This window comes from Opisthocomus hoazin, chromosome 6 (genome assembly GCF_030867145.1).
Source record: "Opisthocomus hoazin isolate bOpiHoa1 chromosome 6, bOpiHoa1.hap1, whole genome shotgun sequence".
Taxonomy (NCBI): domain Eukaryota; kingdom Metazoa; phylum Chordata; class Aves; order Opisthocomiformes; family Opisthocomidae; genus Opisthocomus; species Opisthocomus hoazin.
The window spans coordinates 59,679,018-59,700,931 of NC_134419.1; the positions used below are offsets into that span (position 1 = coordinate 59,679,018).

At 39.2% G+C, this 21,914-nt stretch overlaps 1 protein-coding gene and 1 long non-coding RNA gene across 8 annotated transcripts in view; one reads left to right on the forward strand and one right to left on the reverse strand.

Annotated features, from left to right (window-relative positions):
- Nucleotides 1-21,914, forward strand: part of WDFY4 (WDFY family member 4) — a 146,424-nt gene that overhangs the window by 48,924 nt on the left and 75,586 nt on the right. For 6 of the 7 annotated variants that reach the window (XM_075423362.1, XM_075423366.1, XM_075423364.1 and 3 more), the window contains exons 25-39: nucleotides 61-134; nucleotides 971-1,132; nucleotides 2,558-2,649; nucleotides 3,656-3,755; nucleotides 4,571-4,776; nucleotides 5,356-5,525; nucleotides 6,077-6,202; nucleotides 6,677-6,838; nucleotides 6,938-7,135; nucleotides 8,670-8,787; nucleotides 9,353-9,510; nucleotides 9,953-10,191; nucleotides 12,356-12,465; nucleotides 13,420-13,611; nucleotides 14,188-14,327. In XM_075423362.1, coding sequence (XP_075279477.1) covers nucleotides 61-134; nucleotides 971-1,132; nucleotides 2,558-2,649; nucleotides 3,656-3,755; nucleotides 4,571-4,776; nucleotides 5,356-5,525; nucleotides 6,077-6,202; nucleotides 6,677-6,838; nucleotides 6,938-7,135; nucleotides 8,670-8,787; nucleotides 9,353-9,510; nucleotides 9,953-10,191; nucleotides 12,356-12,465; nucleotides 13,420-13,611; nucleotides 14,188-14,327 — 2,247 coding nt within the window. The remainder of the gene's footprint in view (nucleotides 1-60; nucleotides 135-970; nucleotides 1,133-2,557; nucleotides 2,650-3,655; nucleotides 3,756-4,570; nucleotides 4,777-5,355; nucleotides 5,526-6,076; nucleotides 6,203-6,676; nucleotides 6,839-6,937; nucleotides 7,136-8,669; nucleotides 8,788-9,352; nucleotides 9,511-9,952; nucleotides 10,192-12,355; nucleotides 12,466-13,419; nucleotides 13,612-14,187; nucleotides 14,328-21,914) is intronic. The other variant, XM_075423367.1, reaches the window with a different exon arrangement.
- LOC142361635 (uncharacterized) overlaps nucleotides 13,433-21,914 on the reverse strand; it is a 43,368-nt gene continuing 34,886 nt past the window's right edge. Inside the window, exons 2-4 of the long non-coding RNA XR_012764274.1 lie at nucleotides 16,709-16,784; nucleotides 16,116-16,273; nucleotides 13,433-13,515 (exon numbers count right to left, since the gene is read on the reverse strand). This is a non-coding gene — a long non-coding RNA (uncharacterized LOC142361635). The remainder of the gene's footprint in view (nucleotides 13,516-16,115; nucleotides 16,274-16,708; nucleotides 16,785-21,914) is intronic.

Sequence of the window (21,914 nt, forward strand, 5' to 3'; positions counted from 1 at the left end):
AGGTTACTGTCCTCTCAGCTCAGCAGAGCAGTAAAACCTCTGCTTTCCTTTGTCTTTCAGCTTTGGATGAAAGCACCAGAAAATCTTGACCTTGCTCTTTTTTCACATCTTCTGGAGATCTTGCAGTCCTCCAGGTACACAAGCTAGTGTTTGAATCGGAAATGTGGGACAAACTCATCTGTAACCTAAAGCTGGAACTGTGAGGTGGATATGCAGGGTCCAATCCTCATTTGAATCAGTGGACTCTGGTAGTGAATCATTTCTGTATTGCTCTTTCAAGGCTGGATTTAGTGGTTTGATCAACCACTGAGATGGCTTTGGGGCCACACTGGGAAAAGCTATACATGGTGACCTAGTTCACATGGAACTACTGCTGTACAATCAAAGTTAAAATATCTGCTGAGGAGGGGCAATCTGAAAGTTTGAACTGAGTATGAAATAATAAAACAAATTAGAAGTGAAGTTGTGTTTAAAACCGAAACACAACCCAGGAAGACTTTTTTATAACAGTATACTTTCCTAATCAGCTGTACTAGAGTTAAATGTATCTGAAGAGACACAGCATGGCAGAGGGGCTGAGTAGAGCAGCGTGCTAGAATCCTTCTTTTTGGTACCAGAAAGCTCTGTGCAGAGTAGTCTGGTGTCCCTTGCTGAGTTTTACAAGAATAGCATGTGTTACCACCAACTCACTGCTTGAAAATTCAATAATGTTGTTTTCTTTGAACTCTTTAAAAAGCAGCAGTTTCCATGGGAGAGGGCAGATGTGGAGGGTAGAGAACACACAAAGTCTTCAGATCTCCATTGCTGACACATATTCAATTTGTCTGACAATGTTTGAAATGTTGCCAAGGCAACATTAGAAGTCAAAGGTGCAAAGCATCAGTGCAACCTGAGAATCCTTTTAGCTGAAACCCAGCAAATTTGGTTCATTCCAGTAAAAGCTTTTAATAGTTCTTGTGCTTTTTTACAGAGATGGATGTCAGAACGCTGCAGTTGCCTATCAGGTGCAAATGGTGCCCAAGCTCATTTTCCTCTTCAATGATCCTGAAATAAGTAACTCCAGAATCACTGTGGCCTGCTCTATTCTCTCCCATCTGTTGCAAGGATACTTTAACACAAGGGATGTTCTTAGGTAACCTTCAAGTCTACACCTTTTTCTCAGTTTGCAGATGAGCTATGCTCCTGCCAGTTTTGGAGACAGCTCTGTAATAGAACTCCTTCACCTCATCTTTGTTAGGAACCCCCATATCTTTGACAACTGCAGAAATCCCCACTGGTGAAAAACTCTTTCACGCCGTCAAAACCGAGTTCTGTCCAATCTTTTATGTGTGTGATGATGGGTTGGGTGATGACTCTTACAATGATGGCACAAACAGTTCTGCTGGTATGACTGGGACTACTCAAAGTCCATAATATCTAAATAAAGTCTAAGTAATATTTGGTTTCATTAAAACCTTCCTCTAAAATATTGCAATCACTGTAGTATAGCAACTTGGCCCCAGTCAACTATATACCTAATCCTGTTGGTTGGTTTATATCCCAATTTTTGTTCTTGAGTTTCAATCAGCTAATATATATTAGTAAGGATTTCATCAAGCAAATAATTTAAATCCTTGTTTGCTTTCCAGCTTTGCCAGCTGTTTTGTGAAATTACCTTTATGTATGTTCCTACCATGGGCTCGTATGAGTTAGCCTATTCTTTTTTTGTACAGGTGTAAGTGGATTTAGTGTATCCAGTTTGCCATGTGGTAAGGAATGAGAATGAGCACTTTTCTTAAAATATCATGATTTGTTATCCATGGTAATTTGATTCATTGTCAGGCCCATGAGTGCTGAGTGAGTGGATACAGTTCCTATCCTTCCAGCTCCAGGAGAGAGACTATAGCAGGATCTCAGCAGCACTGACAAGATGCTGGAGTTTCTGCTGGTCCCAGACTTTTGACATATCTAATGGAAATTTCTGCATAGACCATTCCTGAAGAACAAGTGTTGTTCTGTCGCTTAAGAAATGCCCTTCTTGTGGGCAGGAGAAGGTTAGGCACTTTCCCTAAGGGTGTATGTCACATTAATCTATCTCTCCTTAGAACCAGGTAGTGTGTTAAAGCAAACTACAGGTGAAAAGAGATTGTCAGTCTTCCTCCTTGAGTACCTGCTGAGGTTTCTCTGGTCTCCTCTAGGTGCTTGGAAACCAAGTGGTGATATGTGATATCTGAGTGGCACAGGCAGTTCAGAATCTTTTGTATGAACAGAGTACTTAACTCAGTATTGCATTCCTCATGGTGAAAGACCTTTAAAATCAAGAGATAAAGAGATGATTTTTTTCCACAGTAGAACAGATACTACTTGGATTTGTAGATGGATGTCCTTTTTATTTTCTTCCTAGTGTATGAACTTTTGCATTCCTATTTCAACCCTATTTCTGCAGTGACTAGAATTTCCAGTGTTTGTCATTAAGAGTCATCATTAATGAGTATTGAGATTTGCATGTAAACTCAAAGTAATTAAATTAATTTCTGTCTTTCTGCTGACCAAAACTGCTTCCCTCTTTCTCTGCAAGGATTGGATTGTTCCTTGTTTACACTCTGAAACCTTCTTCTGTGGATGAAAATCAGATTTGCCTGGACAGTGTGTCTGAGATGCCCACTGAAGGTGAGGAGCTACTTTTGGTGTATGTGTTCTGATAGACAGCTGAAATACTTCCCTTGTTCCCCAGGACATGATGAACCCCAAATGCATAGTGTTTCTGTCTCGAGTAGCAGGAAGAGACACAATTCAAATGACTTGATGTGGAAAGGGACAGGCTGCACTGAGGTGATGTGAAATCGTGGGGAAAACTTCTATTGCTACAAAGGCCTGGTGCAAAGAATAGTGAAGTGACAGTGACTGAGTACTTATCCAGGAAGGCATAACCTGCCACAAGATCTTCCTTCTGCTAAGGGAGTTCCCCTTTTGTTCTCTCGCTGCTAATAAGGCAGCAATACTTTGGCTGCATTGTCAAGAGCCTACACAATGTTGAATTTCACAGATATACACAGAGATGAAGGCTGTTAAATTGAAAAAGCAGCAAAACTAACGTACTGGGCTGTTACAAGGAATAGATTTCACTTGGCATCCTGGATGTTCTGTGAACACTTTTCTACACTTACAGATACAGCAAATAATAATGTGGAGCTCTGCACCTTTTAAAGTATCTGTGCATTTATGTCAACTTTGTGTGTGTGAAATTCCAGTCAGCTGGCTCTTTCATTATGATCTTTCAGTTGAGACTGTTGGTTATTGCACCTCTAAACAATATATTATATTAAGGAGACACTGATAACTGTATTTATATATATAGGCATCACAGCTAGGTAATAAGAGTCAGATATTGCCTGTTTACATTTCCCGACGTAGTTAATCTCAGGTTATTTTTCAATATGTACTCTGGAAGAGTTATAAGAAACTTTAAAGAGAGGACTTTGATAACATAAGCCCTGGTCATTTCTGATGTTAGCAGGAATTCTTATGTCTAAAATTTGATGTCTGCATCTTTTTAGTCTACAAAAGACTAATATAAGTATTTCCACTGGGCTAATCTGGTGCAAACAAGGTTATTCATCAGTGGAACATGTGTTTTGTCTCTTCATTACTCTTTATTACTTTCTGATATTTGTAGCCTTAAGCCAAACATCTGGAAAGACAATCTGGCTTCGAAACAAGTTACTGAAGATGCTGTTAGATGTAATGCATTCAGACAAACTTCATCTGTCCTCTGAGTAAGTAGAAACAATTTAGGAAGATGTGGGTAGGTGTCTCTGTCTTCTAGATTTCTTCTTTGCTAGTGCTTGACCAGAACTAAACACACTGGTAGTATCTGAGTCTTAATCAAATAGTAAGAGCGAGCAGACTGGATTCAGACTTACTTTTTGTCAGTGATTTATCTGGCATTTACACAGATATGTGATCAGATCACAAATCTGATCTCCATTTTGAAAAAAGTTTAATGTTTTCAGAAAATATGTCAAAGGAGGAGCTCGGATATTGCTGTTTCCTTTGCTTTGCAAGGGTTGAAGAAATCCTAGCTGTCTTTGAAAATCAATTCACTCTAATGTGGGATTACTTGCACCCCTCTGTCATAACCATCAACATGCAGTTACTATAGTTCTGCCTCGTATAACACAAAGGCAGAGTTCATTGTGCTGGGTGCTGTAACTGTTCATTTTCTTTAGTTAACATATCTTGCACTTGAAAATTCAAACTGGAATTTTGAATTTCATAGGCTGAAAGATCTAGTCTGTGATGTAGTTTACCTCAGTTATTGATACACACTCCTAGAAGGAGCTTCATGTTAATGAGTTTTAATGTCTGACAGTAATATAAGGTTGGATTTAGTGGGAATTAAGTGGCTTGAACAGCGTGGACACCTCTGTTGTTAAATCTTTGTAATTCTGTGTTGTGGTATGCTTTTAATCTGATTTTTTCTGGAGAAACTTGAGCTTGTAAATCACTTAGAGGTAATTTTCAGTAAGATCTCTTTTCTGTCTTCCACCATGTCTCCTTTCATGTGTTTTCGTTTTCCTGTATGTCCTAGGGAACAAGAAGAGACATTTTTGGCTCTGGGGCCAGACTGGTTTCTGCTGTTCACACAGAGCTACCTGCACTCTAGTACGGTTGTGCTAGGAATCAAGCTACTTCTGTGCTTCCTCCACAATCGTTTGCTGCTGAACAAATTCAAGGATGGGATAGTGGCTGGGCGCTGGCTGGAAAACAGCTCTGCGGGTTTTAGTATTCTAATGGGTATGTGTTGGTTTAATGTTCCCAAAACAATCCTTTGATCCAGCCCAGTGACAGGAGATCACTGAAGCAGGTGATCGAAGAATTCCCACTGATCTCAGTAGAGGAACAATTGGTAAATTTTTCCATGCTGAAGAGTGGAAAGCATTGCTTCTCCCTTGCATGATATTGGCATTTCTGATCAGCAGTTGCAGGGAGATGGGCCTTTTTGTCTTGCATAAAATCAGGCTAATTGATAAACCTGTGAGGTGTTCAGATGTCATCTTGTGCCCTGAAACCTTCTGTTTCTTTAAGAAATGTTCAGCTTACTTTTTGATAACTAGATTTGTGGTTTTGAGAAAGGGGAGAGAAAGGTAGAAGAAGAATTCGGGGAGAATCTCCTGTAACAAAAATGATAGTGGGAAAAATTATCTATTAGTCTGACGAAATTTTTTAAACTGTTGATATTGCATCCTAGAGGAGTACTGAGCGGTCTGAGACACAGACAAATGAGGATAAAGTTGGGTCAGTAATCCTTCCTCTAATATGACATTCATTTTTAGACACCTCCTCAGAATATTTTCCTTTTCTTTTCCTTTGAAGATAATTTAAAAACTCATCCTCCAGTGCCTGACAATGGATCCTTCTTGATTTTTGGGTTTTCTGTGTTGCAAAGATGTCTGACTGATCATGTCCACATCCCTGAGATCTACTTGCTCGTAGCAGGGCTCTTTCTGGCAACTCCGCAGTCTGAACCACCTGAAGCAGCCAAGGTATGAAAAAAATAGTGGACAAGCATGATGCTGCTATTGTTTACTGCTTTGGAATTTTGTGGCCTTTTCTGTGAGAGGATTCTCAGGCAAGTTAACCCTATTTGTTTTCTGCGATAGTTAAAATTAGTCATTCATACTTTAAAAATGAAGTTAACTTTGATTTAGGAAAATTTGGGTTTGGAACAAACTTGTTCATACAGGTGTTAAAAGCTGTTTAACTACTATAATTTAGAAGGTAATTAAGATTAGCTTCCCTGTCTGTTCTTACATTGTCAAGACTCATTAAAATCTCAGAATTAGTGGATTTGGGTACTTTCCCCCAGCGTCCTGAGAAGCCATAAGGCATTTTCACCCCAGGAGTACCAAAGACATATTTCAGAAAAGGACAACCCATTAGTGCTATCCTGGGGAAACATCCTTAATAGGAGAAGGAGGAGCTGCTGGAGGTGAAGGTGTTTTGGATTTTTGTGATCTAGAGAGAGCAGGTGTTGTTATTCATGTATCATATATAATTCCCATCTCTTCTTGAAATATCTCTCCTCCTGTTGTAGAAAGATCTTGAGTCTATGTTGCAGTGGATCTTGCAGCACCACATTACGGAGAATGTCCTCAAAATCGGGTTGTGTGCAGAGGCAGCTGCTTTACTGCTGGAAATGGTTAGAGTCACTGTGGACAAGGTAAGTGTTTTGTTGCAAGGACAGTGCAATATGAATGGCAGAATAAGCTCTGAGATTGTTAGATGTCAGTAGCTGTCTTTACCTGTAACCCCTAGCCTTCCTCTGCCCTCACAGGGCAATATTGAGCATAATACTGAGCAGGCACTTCAAAGCATCAGCACAGCTATTGGCCTGGCTATATTACGTAGAAGATGATGTGATGGGCTTGTGTCTAAGAACTTCTGAATACAGAGATGGATCTTACCCATACCATTACTCGTTTTGTTCATTCTTGATGATGAAGATTATCACCTTTCTGATTGGGTGTACCTTCAGTCTACAAGTTGGGAGTTGGCTGCTTGTGCCTTGTCTGACTTCTCAATGGCCACGTGATGTTTGCTTAGTTGCGTAAGAATACCGAGAGAGGAGCAAAGATGAGCTTGTATGAGTGAGAGGAATGCTGCTTTGACTAGATGCACATTTGTCTGTGTTCAGCCTATTGCAGATACAGAAGACTCCTGGGAGATTGCCTATCCAGGGAATGTTCTCCAGTTTCTGTGCTTGATCTATCACAGTTATACCCAGGACCCCATATGGCACTGTCCTGACTTTTTGAAAACTTTGGCTATGGTTGCTTTCCATTCTGGACCACCCAAGGTATGTGCATCTGCGCCCTTCAGATCTGAGATGGGTTGCTAGCAGGAAAAAACGATTTAAAGGTTATGAGTTAAAATGCATTGCTGTCTGCTTCCACAGGGAGGGTCTGAAGGCTTTTTGACTCCCGATGGTCCAGCTATTGCTGAAGGGAAAGGCTATGCTGATCCCTCCTCCCTCCCGCTTGTACCACACCCTGCCAAGAAACAAGTGTGGGATTTTGTGCGAGTCCTCCTGATGGACAGTCTTCTCAGCATCCCAGCAAACAAACAATGGCATCCGCTTGAGCTGCTTCTTGAGGTCTCTCGTAATTATCAGGTTTTGCTGCTCTGCCTTGCACTGGGGGTGGATGGGCAGGAGATACCCTGCTAGTGGCCCAGTGAAAAAGGTGCTAACAGTGATGAAGAGGTGTATTCAGTCAGCATTTTCAACAGTCTAGGATAAGGCTGGGATCGCAACTCTTAGAGAGCATGCACAAGATCCTGGCAGATCTGGACAGACAACTTAGTGGAAATTAATTCCTACCTTTTCAACAAGGAAGAAGAGCCTTTTCTGCCTGCTATACATTCATATGAACTAAAAAAATGCTGCCTCTAGACAACAACAAACAACAAAGGCATTTTTCGGGCAATATTTAACATTGAAGTAAAGCGTGAAAAAAAAATCCCTTTTCTTTAGTAATATCTGTTTGTCATTAGAGCAGCCCTTGAGTTTGAGAACAGAAGATTACATATGGAGCACTCCTGTGAACTGATTTTTGAGACAATAATTTCTTTTCAGTGCTCAAATAAACCAAAAACAACTGTCTCCACTTTTAGTACAGATTAATGCAGGCTGTAGCAGCTGAGTCTGTATTATGTATTTCAACCACACAAAGTACAGGAAAGTTAAAATAGTCTGAAGAAAGGGAAATTGGAAGAGGTAAGCTTCATCTCCAAACTGTCAATGGTCCAGGTGTCCCAGATGTGAGTTCTGATGCAGATTTAGCTTAGTAATACAAATAGTAATGAACATAAGCTTGACTACAACTGTCATGAGTTAAATCATCTTGTAGAGCAGCAGTTCCCTAAAGGTTTACACAATAATATCCCAAGGCTTGGTACAGTGTAAAATAGAGGATGCTCTTCTGACGGTCTGAATCCCGAGCCTGGTAAAAGCAGCTGAAATTCTCTGATGGCAAGATCTCTTGGGAACCACCTGTGAAGCTAGGTTCTGGACCTGTGCAAAACCTTGTTTGTGTTCAGTGTGCGGAGGGAAACTGTGCTGGCTATCAGCTAGACAGTGTAGACCTATGCAAGATTTTTTGTTTCCCCAGCTAGAATATGAGGTTCCACCATCTCATCTGCTGCCCAGTAACTGTCCACACATGCACTCTTGCTGAACTCTGTATGAGAGGTGCCGTGTTGACTTTTCACAGAGAAGTACCCCAGATCTCTGCATATAACATGTTACTGTGGGTTATCTGTCACAGATAACATCTTAGTTTGCAACAACTGTTTCATATGCCCATGCCAAGGGCTAAAGTGTGCAAGTGAGGTGGAGTAGTTGTCCTGGCTCTTCTTGTGCTGCTTTTCCCCTCCTCTTCCTAACATGGTGCCTAGGTGTTTATGGCACATATTGGGCATTTTGAATTATCTCAGATAGTACGGAGTGTCTCTTGGAATATCTTCTCCATTCTTTGAGCAAAACTTTTACTGCATCTGAATCTTTGACAGGCATAATCTACCAAAGATCCAGTGAAACAAAAAGCCTTTGAATAAAGACTGAAAGTGAATTTGAGTGTGATTTCCTGACTGGTTTACTGCTGTACTAATATGTATATCGTATTATGTAGGCTTTTCCAGGGGATGCCACCAGTGAGCAGAAGAGACATTTTCAGACAAAAGTTTTGCTGTCTGCTATGGATGTCTTCCATGTTACCAGCCAAGGCGAGGGGAAAACAAAACCAAGAGGTGAGTGGTGAGAATCAGATCATTAGCTAGCTGGTATTTAGCATGTAGCTGTAACTGCTGGAAATGTTTGGACACAGTAGCTAAAAGGACAGTCCAGGTCAGCAGGCCGGACTTGCATTCACTCCTGCTATAGGCCAATTTGCATAAATTATTGTAGTTTTACCATTTTGCTAGAAAGCCTCTTCACTTTTTTCCTCTTTTGAGAACAGATTCTGAACATTAGAAAGGGAATACTTAGAAAGAAAACGAGGTTTATCCTTCAGTGATTCTGGAAACAACCCTGATAACTTAGTTATTGCTGCTCTCCTTTCTGAGCCATTAGTTGGACCAGTCCTTCATGACAGTATTTTAGTGAGATTGGTTCTGTCCTTAGGGTGGAGCTGTCATTTCCAGTCTGATGAAGGTGTTTTGCTGCTAGACCTAGAGTTTTCTTAGACATGTCCCAACTCTGAGATATTATGGCATGAGACTGTTTCTTCTCAGCTCTGGTAACCCCACAACTCACGTAATTTTTCTTTCATTTCAGCTTTTTTTCAAATAATCAACCCTCTTGTATCCTCTCCAGGGAGCAGTGATCCTTATGGCGCTTCAGAATCAACTGCACCTGTATCCATGATGAATATTGCTTATTTTGCTCAGAAGCTGGTTGAGAAGCTGAGCAGCAGAATGTTTGCTGCTGACCCCAAGCAAATCCTGATCTTCACTGCCAAACAGATTATGGGAGTGAGTCACATGAAGTTTTTTCCAACTGTTACCAGAATGTTGCAATGTGCTGTTTGACATTGAGGTTGTGATACTGCAGTTCTCAAGAAGATGGCTGTAAACCATTTGGTGATTGTGATTATACCTGTTTTCTTGCATAAGCACATAATGGCCCTAAATGACAATCAGAGCTAGATGGTGCACTGTAAAGAAGGAACAATTACCTCTTTTGTACCACTGTCTGTTGGCTATGTATATGTTGTTGAACAGAAATAAATTAATCTCCCACAGCTCTGGGGGCTTTGGCAAAAATACAGAAAAATTGAAATTGTGTCTAACAGGTAGTTCAGGGGAATTTTGCTGAAATAAGTTTGCAAGAGCTTAAATGAAGTGAGAGGAGTGGATCCTTGGGGAAAGAGCTGTTTCAGCAAGCCAAGTACTCTTCTGTTTTATGTTTTCACAGGTCTTAGAAAGCTCCGTTTCTCAAAAGGAGGTTTTCCTCAGTACACTGTACAGCTGTCTAAACAGAGCCATCCTATACTGCCTATCCAGACCACAACAATCGCTGCCTGAACAGTTTGATGTCCTGAACACTCTCAATGTCCTGCAGGAACAGTGGGACATTATTTTTGCAACTTACAACTCAAATAATAATTTTGTTGTCTGCCTAATGTACTGCCTTTGCCAGCTGAATTCGGGCAGGTACAAATGTTCATCTCAGTATAATGTTTGTTTACATCTCTGTGCTGTTATCTACGGGAGTGGGTGCAGAGACAGAGATTTCACAAAACTTAAGCAATATCCATTTTGGGGAATCATTAGAAGCTGAGATTGAGCTGGATTCAGCTAGACTAAGGACTCTGGATGCAGCATATCCATTGCACCCTACCAAGCATTTGACCCTTTGGTCTCAGTGGTCTGGGGGTTTAAAGCACCATTCTGCTTTAAAGAGGGCAAACCTTCTTCTCTGATTTGGTGTCTGTTGAAGTGGTACAGTAAAACCACTTGGGGAAAGATGGTTGTTTTCCTCATACACTTTAAAAAAAAGAAAAACACCAACAAATACTTTGATGTAATTTTTTATCATTTAATTTGGAGAAGAGGAAGATTAATGTGCTCAGTGTTCTGGAGAAAATGGATTGTCTTTCAGCAAGAAAGTGGAAGGGATTAACTGTTCTTCAATCAGCAGGCTATTTTTTCCTTGAAATACTAGTGAGTGGAAAAGTTCCTACCACCTCTCTTGCTCAGAGGCAGTATAGTATGTGTGTTTGTGGGTGTAAAAAGCAGGCAATAGTGGACAGCAATAACATAACAATTCTGTTTTTTTTCATTTTGAAAAGGGTGTTTCATTTCCGAGACACTCAGAGAAGCTTGCATGTTTGTCTAAGCAGAACCCTTAAATTTGCACATAGGTTTAATTGCTACTCTTTATTAACCAAAACATCTGTTTTGTATCCATTTTACTTATCCAGCATCTCCAGCAGCTAGCTTGCTTTGGAGTAGTAACTGCAGTTAACAAGCTTGAACTAATTTTACTGGAGTTGGCTCACAAGCCCATCATTAAAATGAGAATCTCAAAATCTTCATGAGATGTGGGCTAGAATCACTCCACAAGCATGCAGGTGGCTATTCCACAAGATATGTGCATGAGCTAATTTAGGGAGATGGTTTTTCTGATCCAGCAGCTGTTCTTGTATGTGTACTTTTAAAATATATATAAAACTGTGCATGGATCTTGTGAATCTTTCTCTTATGGTTATCATTACTTGGATCTGAGCTGCAAAGTCCTTGTCGTACTGAAGTGGGGAGTTTTACTATTGACTTGGATAGGGCTAGAACATCCATATCTACTCTGTTTGCTATTCTTACAGGTGGTGTATCAGAGGTACTCTTGCTAACGTAAGCTGGGGAGTTATTATGGAAACTCTATTGTGTGAAAAGAAGCAAATATTGGCTAGGGCTTTATTCACTATAATGATGTTTGTTATTTCAATGAAAACCTTCTGTCCTGCTTAGATGCTCTGAATTGAACCTCATTAATACAGTATCACATCAGAAATGAGCTGCTCTTCCTGAGGTCTTTTCTTGATTGTTCTTATTCCAGTCAGATAATAATTGCCAAGCCAAAACTGTTGAGATGGGGTAAGGTTTGCTTGTATCTAGCAAGAGTAGAAAAATTTTTTAAAAAATAAATTACGGAAGTATTGGTGTTATCCAAAAGCCAAACACAGCAAATCCAGGGAATCAGAATTGTGGTATTTAAAATAAAATCAGAAATAAAAATGACAGCTTTGCATACCCAGGAGATAGTAGCATGTAAACGTGATTACAGTTGAGACTAATATTATGGTGTTACAGTTTGCAGCTTTTTAATGTTGAGTGCCTTATAAACTGAATGAACAGTCATCGGTGCAAAGAACTTAGTCTGAGGAAGCAGTTCAGATGTAGGGTACGGCAAGGCAGTGTTTCCCAGATAATGGGAGATAACTCTCGTGAAGAAATTCAGAGCAAAGAGACAGCATACAAGAAGCTCAGGGGAGATGCAAAGAAGCTTGTATCACTACAGCCCTGTGTTCCAACTAACTGAGGCATTTACAACAGGGTGATCCATAGAATCTTGATGACTGCTCCTTGACTTTGAAAACGAGACTGGCAGTGGTTTAGTTCCCATTTCCTGTAAGTCCTGCAGTGTCATGTGATTGGTGTAAGTCCTCAAGCCTAGGAATGTTGATCTACTAAATGAATTGAGTAGGAGTGGACGTGTAGAAATACCTTTAGCTTTTTCACTATGCTCAGTTTATTCTAAGTCTGATTGCCTCATGTGCCTCTCTTTTCCTTTTTTTTTTTTTTTTTTTTTTTGTCACAGCTATCCAGAAGGTTTTGGTGTGGATGCAAAACCAAAGCTGCCTTCATATCACCAAATTTTCCTTGCACCTAGTGAAGAGGAAAAGGGCAGCCTGCCTACTCCAGATGATGGTAATTTATGGCACATACTGCCTTTGTCTTAAAGAGCAGGAAAGTGCCTGGCCTAAACAGTTATCACAGCAGCTTGTTCAAGGGCTACTTAATTGCCTCTTCAGTGTTTAGGCACTGCAGGCACAGCATAGAGAAAGCAAGGTTGTGCTAAACATGACTTGTGTTTGCATCATAACTTTTTAGTTAAAATTCACAGCCCGCATCCTCAAGTGGATATCGGTTTGGACATCTCTCTCGCGTTTTGTGGCCAGCATCAGTGCCCAGATACATACTATTAGTAGCTCTATTTATTTTTTCAAGGTCTGTACAGCACTTGCGTCTGTCTGTACACAGGAAGAGACATTTAGTTCTATTAAGAGAAATACTGGAATAAATTTGGGCTGGATTCAGTGTAAGGGCTGTCAACTGAAGTCTACAGCAGTGATGCTCTTTTTTTTTTTTATATGTATATTGGCTTGGATACAGTGTGACCAAATAAGTCTGATTTGGAGGGAAATGCAGCAAAACAGCTCAGCACTTCCTGGAACAGCATCCTGTTGCTGTCTGTGTCAGATTGTTTCATGACTTGGTTACCTTACCATCTCTAATGATATTTGGCAACAAAAAGGAATGTCCTTTATGTGTTTTGGCATTCTATGTATGATAATAAGTTCATAAAAATTCTGACGAGATGGTTTTCCAAGGCAGAAACCAGTCAGAATCATCTGTCACTCCTACTTGTTTCTTTCAGAGAGTTGAAATATACTAAAAAAATAATGTCCTGCTGTTTTATATATTAGACTAACTAGTCTGGCTTAAAACCTATGGAGGCAGTAGACAAAATGGAGCAACTACACGGACTCCAGCAGTTACTGTGGACCATTGCTGTTCCAAATGAAATGTTTTTGCTTTGTCTGCTGCTTGACTTTTAAACAAAAAAATGATTCTTCATTTATAGTTTCTTTTGTTTGCTAGTCCATCAGGAGATTCTGAGAACAGCAGAAATCATCTGGAAGCAGCTCATTTCTCAGAGGCGGCAGGCTCTGGAGGACACTTACAAGATGGATCTTTCTGTAAAAGGAAATGACAAAGAAAGGGACATGAAGATAACAGAGATCACTCCTTTATGGGAAGAAATTATGACAAAAGCTTGGCAACACTTGATAGGTCTCTGTTCTTTTATGGAACACCAATTGTAACAAGCAAAGATATTTTAGTAAATGTAGCGCTTAACGGAAAGCCGCTGGTTCCTTGCTTATACCCTTCCTCTGCATATCACCTGCTAGATAAAACAGATTCTCATCTTCTCTCATCCAGGATTGTGATGGCTTTCTTTGCCATGCCCCAGTCCTTCTGTAATCGCTTGGTGAAGTTGTAGGGCTCATGCTGTACTTCAAGAAAGGGAAATCTCCTTAGACAACTGTAGCCCATAGGAGGATTCAACAGGGAGGACATCTGGGTGAAGAAGGGCATCCACATGTGTGTAGTCCTGCAGGGATTCAAAGTTCATGTCTGTATAATGAAACTTATCTATATGTGTAATGAAACAGACCTCTGTGAGGCTTTTAAATAAAGGCTTGAGAGGTACAGGTTTATTCAATGCTCCTGATAAACAGATGGACTATCCAGCTTGAGTGAGGGATTGCCATGTTGTTGAGTCTTGTATAATGGGGATACAAACCCTTCACCTTCCCACAGGCTTAATTCAAATCTTACAAGCTTTTTATCTGTTCTGGCCCACAGCATCTGAAAAGAAGCTTCTCCACAATAAAACAGGGCCAAGCCTGTCACAGAGCAAGCATAATTCCTGGAGTGAAAGCCTCTCTTCAGCAATTAGGTTGATGCCTGGCCGAAACACAAAGGAAATGACATGCAAATCTGAGGTAAATGTTGCTTTTTGTTTTTTTCTGGCTCTGTCACTGGCTCTGCCTTTGATGTGACTCTGGGGAGTTTATGATGCTTCTGAGTATGTCTGTTGACATATTCCATTGTAAACTAGACACCTGTTGAAGTGAGGTTCCTTTTCTAGACACTAGGAATAATAACTAAGAAATATTCATTGATCTGAAGAACTTCTGTTGGCAACCTTAACATATCATGTATTAATGCATACTTTTTCATGACACCTAATTATTGCACTTTAAAGGAAAAACCTAAGCAACCCGTGTAAGTTTGTGCTCACAAGGCTCTGCTTGGGTCAGAGCAAGGTGAGGAGAGGCTGGTTTTGCTTGTGCTTTTGAATTACACTGCTTATGTAAACCTCGTCCTTCAGATACTGAATTAGTAGAAAGGATCAGGTATTAACATAGTACTGTTGATTCATTTTCTACTCAATATAAACTATTAAAGCTCCAAATTTTTGTTTAACCTCAAGAGATAAGGAGATAAGTGCTTATATAAACCAGGGGTGGGTCTGGATGGTATGCAGCATTCCTACTGCCAGCAATGCACTTGGACTATCTTTTCCATGTGTAAGCTCCTCTTTTGCTGAGACAAAGGGCCATTTCCATGTTTTTGCTGGGCACTTGTCAAGAATACAAATAAAAAGAACCAGTTAGATGTTACTTGTTTAAGTGCATTAGGTCTAGACTAACCAGCTTTATGGCAGAGTAGCAGTATATTCACAGAATGTTCAGACCTTTGGACTGAGCTTGTGTTATTGCAGTGCTGCATTGAGGTCTTTTTTTCTCCTGTTGAGGAGACAGTCTGTTATAGCATCAGTTTAGGGAGTCTTAACCCTCTAGCTTAAGCTATAGCAGGTTGCAACTTTATCCCCAGTGATGACTGGTTCACTTCCAGGTATGTTGATCACGAAGGCTACGATACCCAGGTAATGTGTCTCATAGTACCTTACTGAGCTGCAAATTTTTTCTCAGCATGCCACAGCATCCTTCTCTTTCCTTAAAATTGTTTTGCTGCTTACAGAGTGAGCAAGTTCTTCCCAGGTACATATGTAGACTGTGATGTCATACTACAAGAGCATCGACTATTTGCCCTGGGGTCTGTTTAATTATTTTTTAAAATTAATTTTGATTATTACAGCTGATTACACCTCAGTGAGCAATGTAATTGATATTTGTAAATGTATCCCAAGGAACATTTTGTACAACATGCTTTTTGCTGTTGAAGGTTAAAGACTCTGTTATTGTTTTCTTCCCTAAATATGCCCACATCATTAGTTCCTCCAGTGAAAAGGTTGCCATCTGGAAAAGGCAGCACAGAGACATTATTCAGGCACAAGTGCATGAAATTGGTGTTTCTTTATCTTCTGTCTCTCTTCTGCAAGGAAGCGGCTTGTAATTAAAGCAGCTGGGTTTGGAGGAAACATTACTCATTTGGTGTTATTCCTTATCATGTCAAGGACTGACAGCTCCACAGCTCTGATAAATTGTTCCTCTCAATGAGATGCGAAGTTACAGTTCCAAATGTTCTTCTCCACTCTCCCTCTCCCCCTTTTTCCCTCCAGCCTATGTTTGAAAGAGTTTGATGCACCTTTCAGAGAGATGAAATCTAAGAAGAAGAATATTAATTTCTTTGCTCCTCTAGAGCCACCTTTCTTTGTACACTTCACAAGCAAGGTAGAAGGTGGGTTTTTCAGTATCAAAGGAAGTTGGGGGCACAAATTACATTAAAAGTAAGTGGTATTTGTGCTTCTAACTTGTATTTTTTACCTCACTTTGGCTGTCACTTTAAAAAGTGCTGTAATGTGATTTTGTATCATTTGTTGTGTCTCCGGTGCCTGCTGTATTCACTTGGGAAAAATCTTCAGATACTGGCCTCTGTCTTCACTATCGCTGTTTATGGACCTATGTCCTATAGCAATAGGCATCTGGTTGAAACATGGAGACAGAAAAACAAGTAGTAGTGTGAACTACACAGTGAGAGACAAAACCTTTAAATCCCATAGTAAAATAAAAATCTTTGCATTTACTGAGAGTTAAGCAGTGTTGTTCCTAAGTGAGCAAAACTTATTAAATTTAAGAAAAGTTCAGAAATTCAGCTAGAATTTCAAAGCTTTGCCCAGTAGAAAGAAGAAATTTGTTGGTTATTGAGTTATTAATTTGATTCTTTTATTGACTGAAAATAAACAAAGAAGTTGAAGCAGAAGCAGTATTTGCTGCAGATTAAAAAAACAAAAACAAACAAACAAAACAGCCCCCTCAAAATAATCAACTTTTTCCCTGTTGTCATTTACAAGATAGCAAGAGTGCCTTTGAGACCTAATCCCCAATCTGGAAAAAACAGCAAAATTCAAACTACTCACTCCAGCAAAGGATAAGCTCCATTTTAATCCCGTACTTTCACTCAGGATCTCCAGCATCAGTGAAGCCAATTCCCTGCTGTTTGGTGGGAAAAGTCAGAATTAGCAACCAAATGCAGCTGTGTTTTCCCCATATTTCTGAATTTCTTGCTACTTCTCCTCTCTTCCTCCCCCAGTCCCCTTTTCCCCCAACTTTGCTGTCAGAATCTAGGAAATGCATTTGATTTTTAGGTTAGCAATGACTGATTTTTGTCTTCTTCAGTAAGCTGCAAGAGCAGCAAGGGACCATTATAACAATCCTATTTCAGTAAATTGTTAATCGGTCAACAGCTTCTATCATGCAGTGTCCCGAGGTTCTTTCTGAGGATGAATGCCTGAGTAAGGTTACAAGCAGCATACTTCTAACTACTGTAAGACACACTGTCTCAGGGCAGTAGATAGTTGTTCTTTACAAGAAATGCAGAGCCTCCTGAGTTTTACAGCCGTCCTGATCATGCCTTTCCTGTCCTGTTTTGGTTCATTTATTACATTCCTCTATGCCAGAGACCCATATAACTTGAGCGAATGAAATAGAAAAGGTCTTCTAAATTCCAGTCTTCAGAATGAAGAGGGTAACTTGTAATTGCAAAACCAGAAACTTTATGGCAAGGTTTTGGACAGCAAACACACACTTGTGAAGACAGCTATAGATAAAAAGCCAGCATCTGACTTCCACTGTGCTGGTTTTGTCACTGCTGGTTTTGTAAGCAACAGGCAGATTGTTAAACCCACAGCAAATCTGTAAAAGATAACTGTATCAATGTGTCAGTGAGAGCCTTCTTTGTTTCTGTGGATAACTTTCTGAAGTCAGGAGCTGCAAGAAGGACTTCTTGGCTGAGACATAAGTCACTGTCAGACACAGATTCTACTTCAGTTCCTTTTGAAAATTCTTCTTAATTTTTTACAGTGTAATATTTTATTTATTTATACTGATGGCTAAGCAGTCTTGATGTACCTGCTGAAAAGAAACTGCAAGTTCATTAACTCATTTAGGAAAGCGAGTTGTATGTCCTCATCTTATCACTTAGAAAGAATAGAGTGGTATGACCAAGAACCACTTGAATTCTGCGTAGTTTCCTAACAACAGATACCCTTGGATGAAGTAATAGCAAGTGTCTCTTGGGCAAGCTCCACTGAAAGTTGTCTGCCCAGTCCTGTCTCGATAGTTAGATTCCCAAGAGGAAGAAGCAGCCTCTCAAATCTCTTCTAGGAGCTGATGTTTATTCTGAAGTCTGAGAAAGATTGAGACATGTTTCAAGCGATATATTATTTTAAAACCTTTGGGACTTTCTTTAGTTTTAGATTTACAGGAAATTTGGGTTTTTAGAGATTTCTCATGTTTATTCACCAGGCTTCTCTTAGGCCAGCAGCTAAAATTGTTGTTACTACAGAAAATCATTTGTTTGTTATACCAAGAACAACAATCTTTTCAAATTTCACAGCCAGCATAAAATTTTAAAAGATTGTTTCACATGTAATACTCATTCTTAAGATAAATATGGCTACTGTAGCTAGTATCTCTAGTGATTCACCTGTGGTGGTAATGCATTATATTTTAAGAAGTATTTAAACATAAAATTTACATTGACTTCAGTGGGAGTTTAACTACAGGCTTAAATTCCTGCCATGCTGGAAATGTAAATGTCTACATCAACACTTACAGCAGTTTTTGAATTTCTTTTTGTTTAGTGCCAGGACTTACTTACCTAGCACAAATAGTAGCTGCATCACAGATACAGTATTAGTCCTGTCTGAGCCAGGGCTCTCACCCCACATGATTCCATCAGGAAAGAGCACTGGGACTTCATTCACTCCTGGCTGTCAGTCTTGCATCGGGCTTTTTGCAGCCATCTTTACAGGTTTTGTATTAGTTGTGGGGGAAGAGGGAGAAATGCCCTGTTTTAAATTAATATGTACAGATCATACTCACTTAGAGAGTAGTTTTAAACCAGGCTTTTCAACCAGAAGTGTTTGATGTTGAACTAGAAGGCTGATGATATAGTCCTAGGCTGTTGTCAGGGCGAAGACTCAGCCCCAGGACATAAAATCAGCATTAGCTCAAAATGCTGTGTGTCACTGGTCTTTGATTTGTGTAAGAAAGGAGCTTTATCTCAAGTTGACAGACATGAATTTACAGAGACTTGGCCACTACCACCCAAGATGTTGGTGGCAATACTAGCAGCTGAACCCTGAGATAAATAGTGGACCAGTGCCTTCAAATACTAGCTACTTCTTTCCTGCATTGTTATAGCATGTTTTAATGATTAACTATAAAATCAAGGCTAGTGCTGACCAGCCTGGGTTTTCAAACAATAGCAGAGCCACTGCATCAGAGTGGTTGTTTAGGGTGGGGAAATATGTTAGGTAGTGTAAAGGAGAATGAGGCTGAACAAAAAGAGCTTGCTCATTTGGGAGGAAAGAGGGACAAGCTCAGTTTAGCAGTTCACACTAGGTGAAATGAAGAAGATGATAGAAATATTTGAAATATTCTCACAATTATTACTTAAATATTTTTCTTACCAATCAGTTGGTCTTTTATCAACTTTTCAAGTTAAAAAAGCAAACATACAATGGTATTTCTTTGAACAGTGCATCATTTGTGGAACATCTTTATCTTCATAATAGAAAGATAATTAACATCACTAATTATCTAATTAAGTTCATTAACTATCTACCAACAGTGCACTGTGAAGTAGACATTATGTTCTTCTGTCAACAAATGCTTTGATTTCTTAGGAAGTAATTAAAATGTAAATTAGCATGTCATTAAATGCACAAGGGAAGTTTGGAATCAAATATTCATTTCAAAACTGCTCATAGCACACATTTTTTTTTACTTCAATCAAAGCAGGCACTTTACTATTAATGATGTATATTAAACAGTTTCCATTATAATATCACTGTCTTGTTTAATAACTGGCTCAAAGCTAAATTACAGTATGCTGCAGCAAGCTAGAGAAAGTTTCTTTAACTTTGAACAAAGAAATTTTTATGTCGTCTTGAGCAGATATCTGACACACTGCTCATTTATTATTTTCAGCGTGTTTACAAGATCATAAAGAAATAATTCAACAGATCAATAAGTTAGATAAGAACTGCATGAAAAGATAAAAAGCAGAGCTATCTAATTTTATGTAATACAAATCATTTTCTGAAGTGTACGGGAAGAATTTCCACATTCATTGAAGATAACTGTTTAAGGGAGAAGTTGGAATATAAAGGTTGTACAATGATAAATACAAATTATTACACTGACTCAGATCCACAGGCCATTCACCCCACGGTCTGTCCCCTAAAAATCCAGTACCAGTTGCTACAGGAGGTGGTGTGTGACAGCACAATGCACAGTAAAAAATCTACAAGAAATAATATCCCTTCCACCAATTTTTGTGGGTACATATTCAGAGAGAATTTTTCTATTTTTTTTAAGCTCAGTGCTGTCCTGTGGCAGTAAAGTACCTTCATTTAATTACACATTGTATGAAAAAATGTTTTCTTTTGTTTCCTGCATATTTTTTTAAAATATATTTTTGCCTTTCAAACTGGAGATTGTACCTGCTTCAGGTTTAAGCTTGCATATAGGATTTCTGTGAGTGGAGTTTAATCTTTAAAGCTGTTGGCATTGAAATCTCGTCTTTCAAGAGCTGCTGGTTGCAGAGTTCTATTTTCACACAACAGAGAAGATGCCAAATGAGCTGAATCATGTCAATGTGGATGAACCAGAGTTTTATTTGGTTGCAGAGAAACCCTAGAAACAAGTGCTAGCCACTGAAACAGTATTTTTTTTTTCTTCTGAGTATATAGAAAGACAAATAATATTTCATGTTACTTGGTTCAAATTTGCTGTTTTATTCTAGAATTTTGATGCAACATTTTATTTATAATAATTTCAGGGAGATATTATTTGAATTAAGTTGCTTTAAAAGAATCATTTGATTCAAAAGCCTGAAGCAGCAATTTAAACTGAGTGAAACTTACATTTTTGTTTCTGGATGGAATCAACATTCTTATCCACAGTTTCCCACAAGAAAAATAATATTCCATTATTCGTTATTTTTTAAGTTATGTATTTGTTCTGTTTTTAAAGATGGATAATGCATTTTTTTCGGTTATGCTATTTATTATTAGAAATCTTTATGAGGAGAAGAATTATGACCAAATTTGCTTATAACAAGTTATGAGTTTATATATGGTGTCTTGTCTCATGCAGGGAGCAGTGTAATGTGCACATAGGAGTCTGGGTGCCCAGAAAACGAAGTATGAGTTTCTGTCAGACAGCAAAGACTGAAAATAGCTAGAATGAGAACTGGATAGTGGCATGTGCAAACAGAGAACAGGATATCAGCAGAGATCCTAGAAATCCCTGCAACATGAACTTAAATGTTTCTCCTAAATGAGGATATAGGTTGCTAACCTGTGCTGAAGTCTGTGACCATTCATTTCTTCTTGTTCTCATCCTTGCTAGCCAAATTAAACATAAAGTTTGGTTGTGCGTATCTGTGTTCCATTCATCCTTTCTGCTTCAGAGAAGCCTGTAAAGTCCAGGATTGTTCTTCAGGCACTAAAAAGCTCCAGAAGTAATCTTGTTACTTTTAAATGCGTGTCTTTCTAGAAAAACTGATAATTTTAGGGGTCAGGGAAGAGATGTTTCTTTGTATTTTTTATATTCTGTTCTCTGAGCTCTAAGCATATGCTAATCTTTACAGAATTATTTCATCAGCTAAAGGATTACAGTGCACACTTTTCTTAAACAAAAGACATGATTCAAATGTCATCAGAAAATTCCAGTGCACGCGGTTTTCAAATAAATGCATTGAGATACTATGTACTACAGCCCTGAGTTACATACATATGTAGGACTTCATAGAAAATCACCGTTTTAGAGAAAAATAGGAAAAAGGTGAGTAAGAACAAGTGATGGCAAGAAGACCCCATTGCTATTCACCATAATACCAAGGTATGACCTTCACCTTTCACTAGAGGTAAAAGCTAATACCTCTGCTGTAACAGGATGGAAACTGAGCCCTCAGGAGGTTGACTGCATTATCCCAAAGTCACAGAAGTCATTCTCAGAAAGAGCATTAAAGAACAAACATGTCTCACCTTCCATTGTGCTTTTTTGCTATTAGGAGACAAGTTATCTGTTCTCCCAGGAATTCATCTCTTCTGT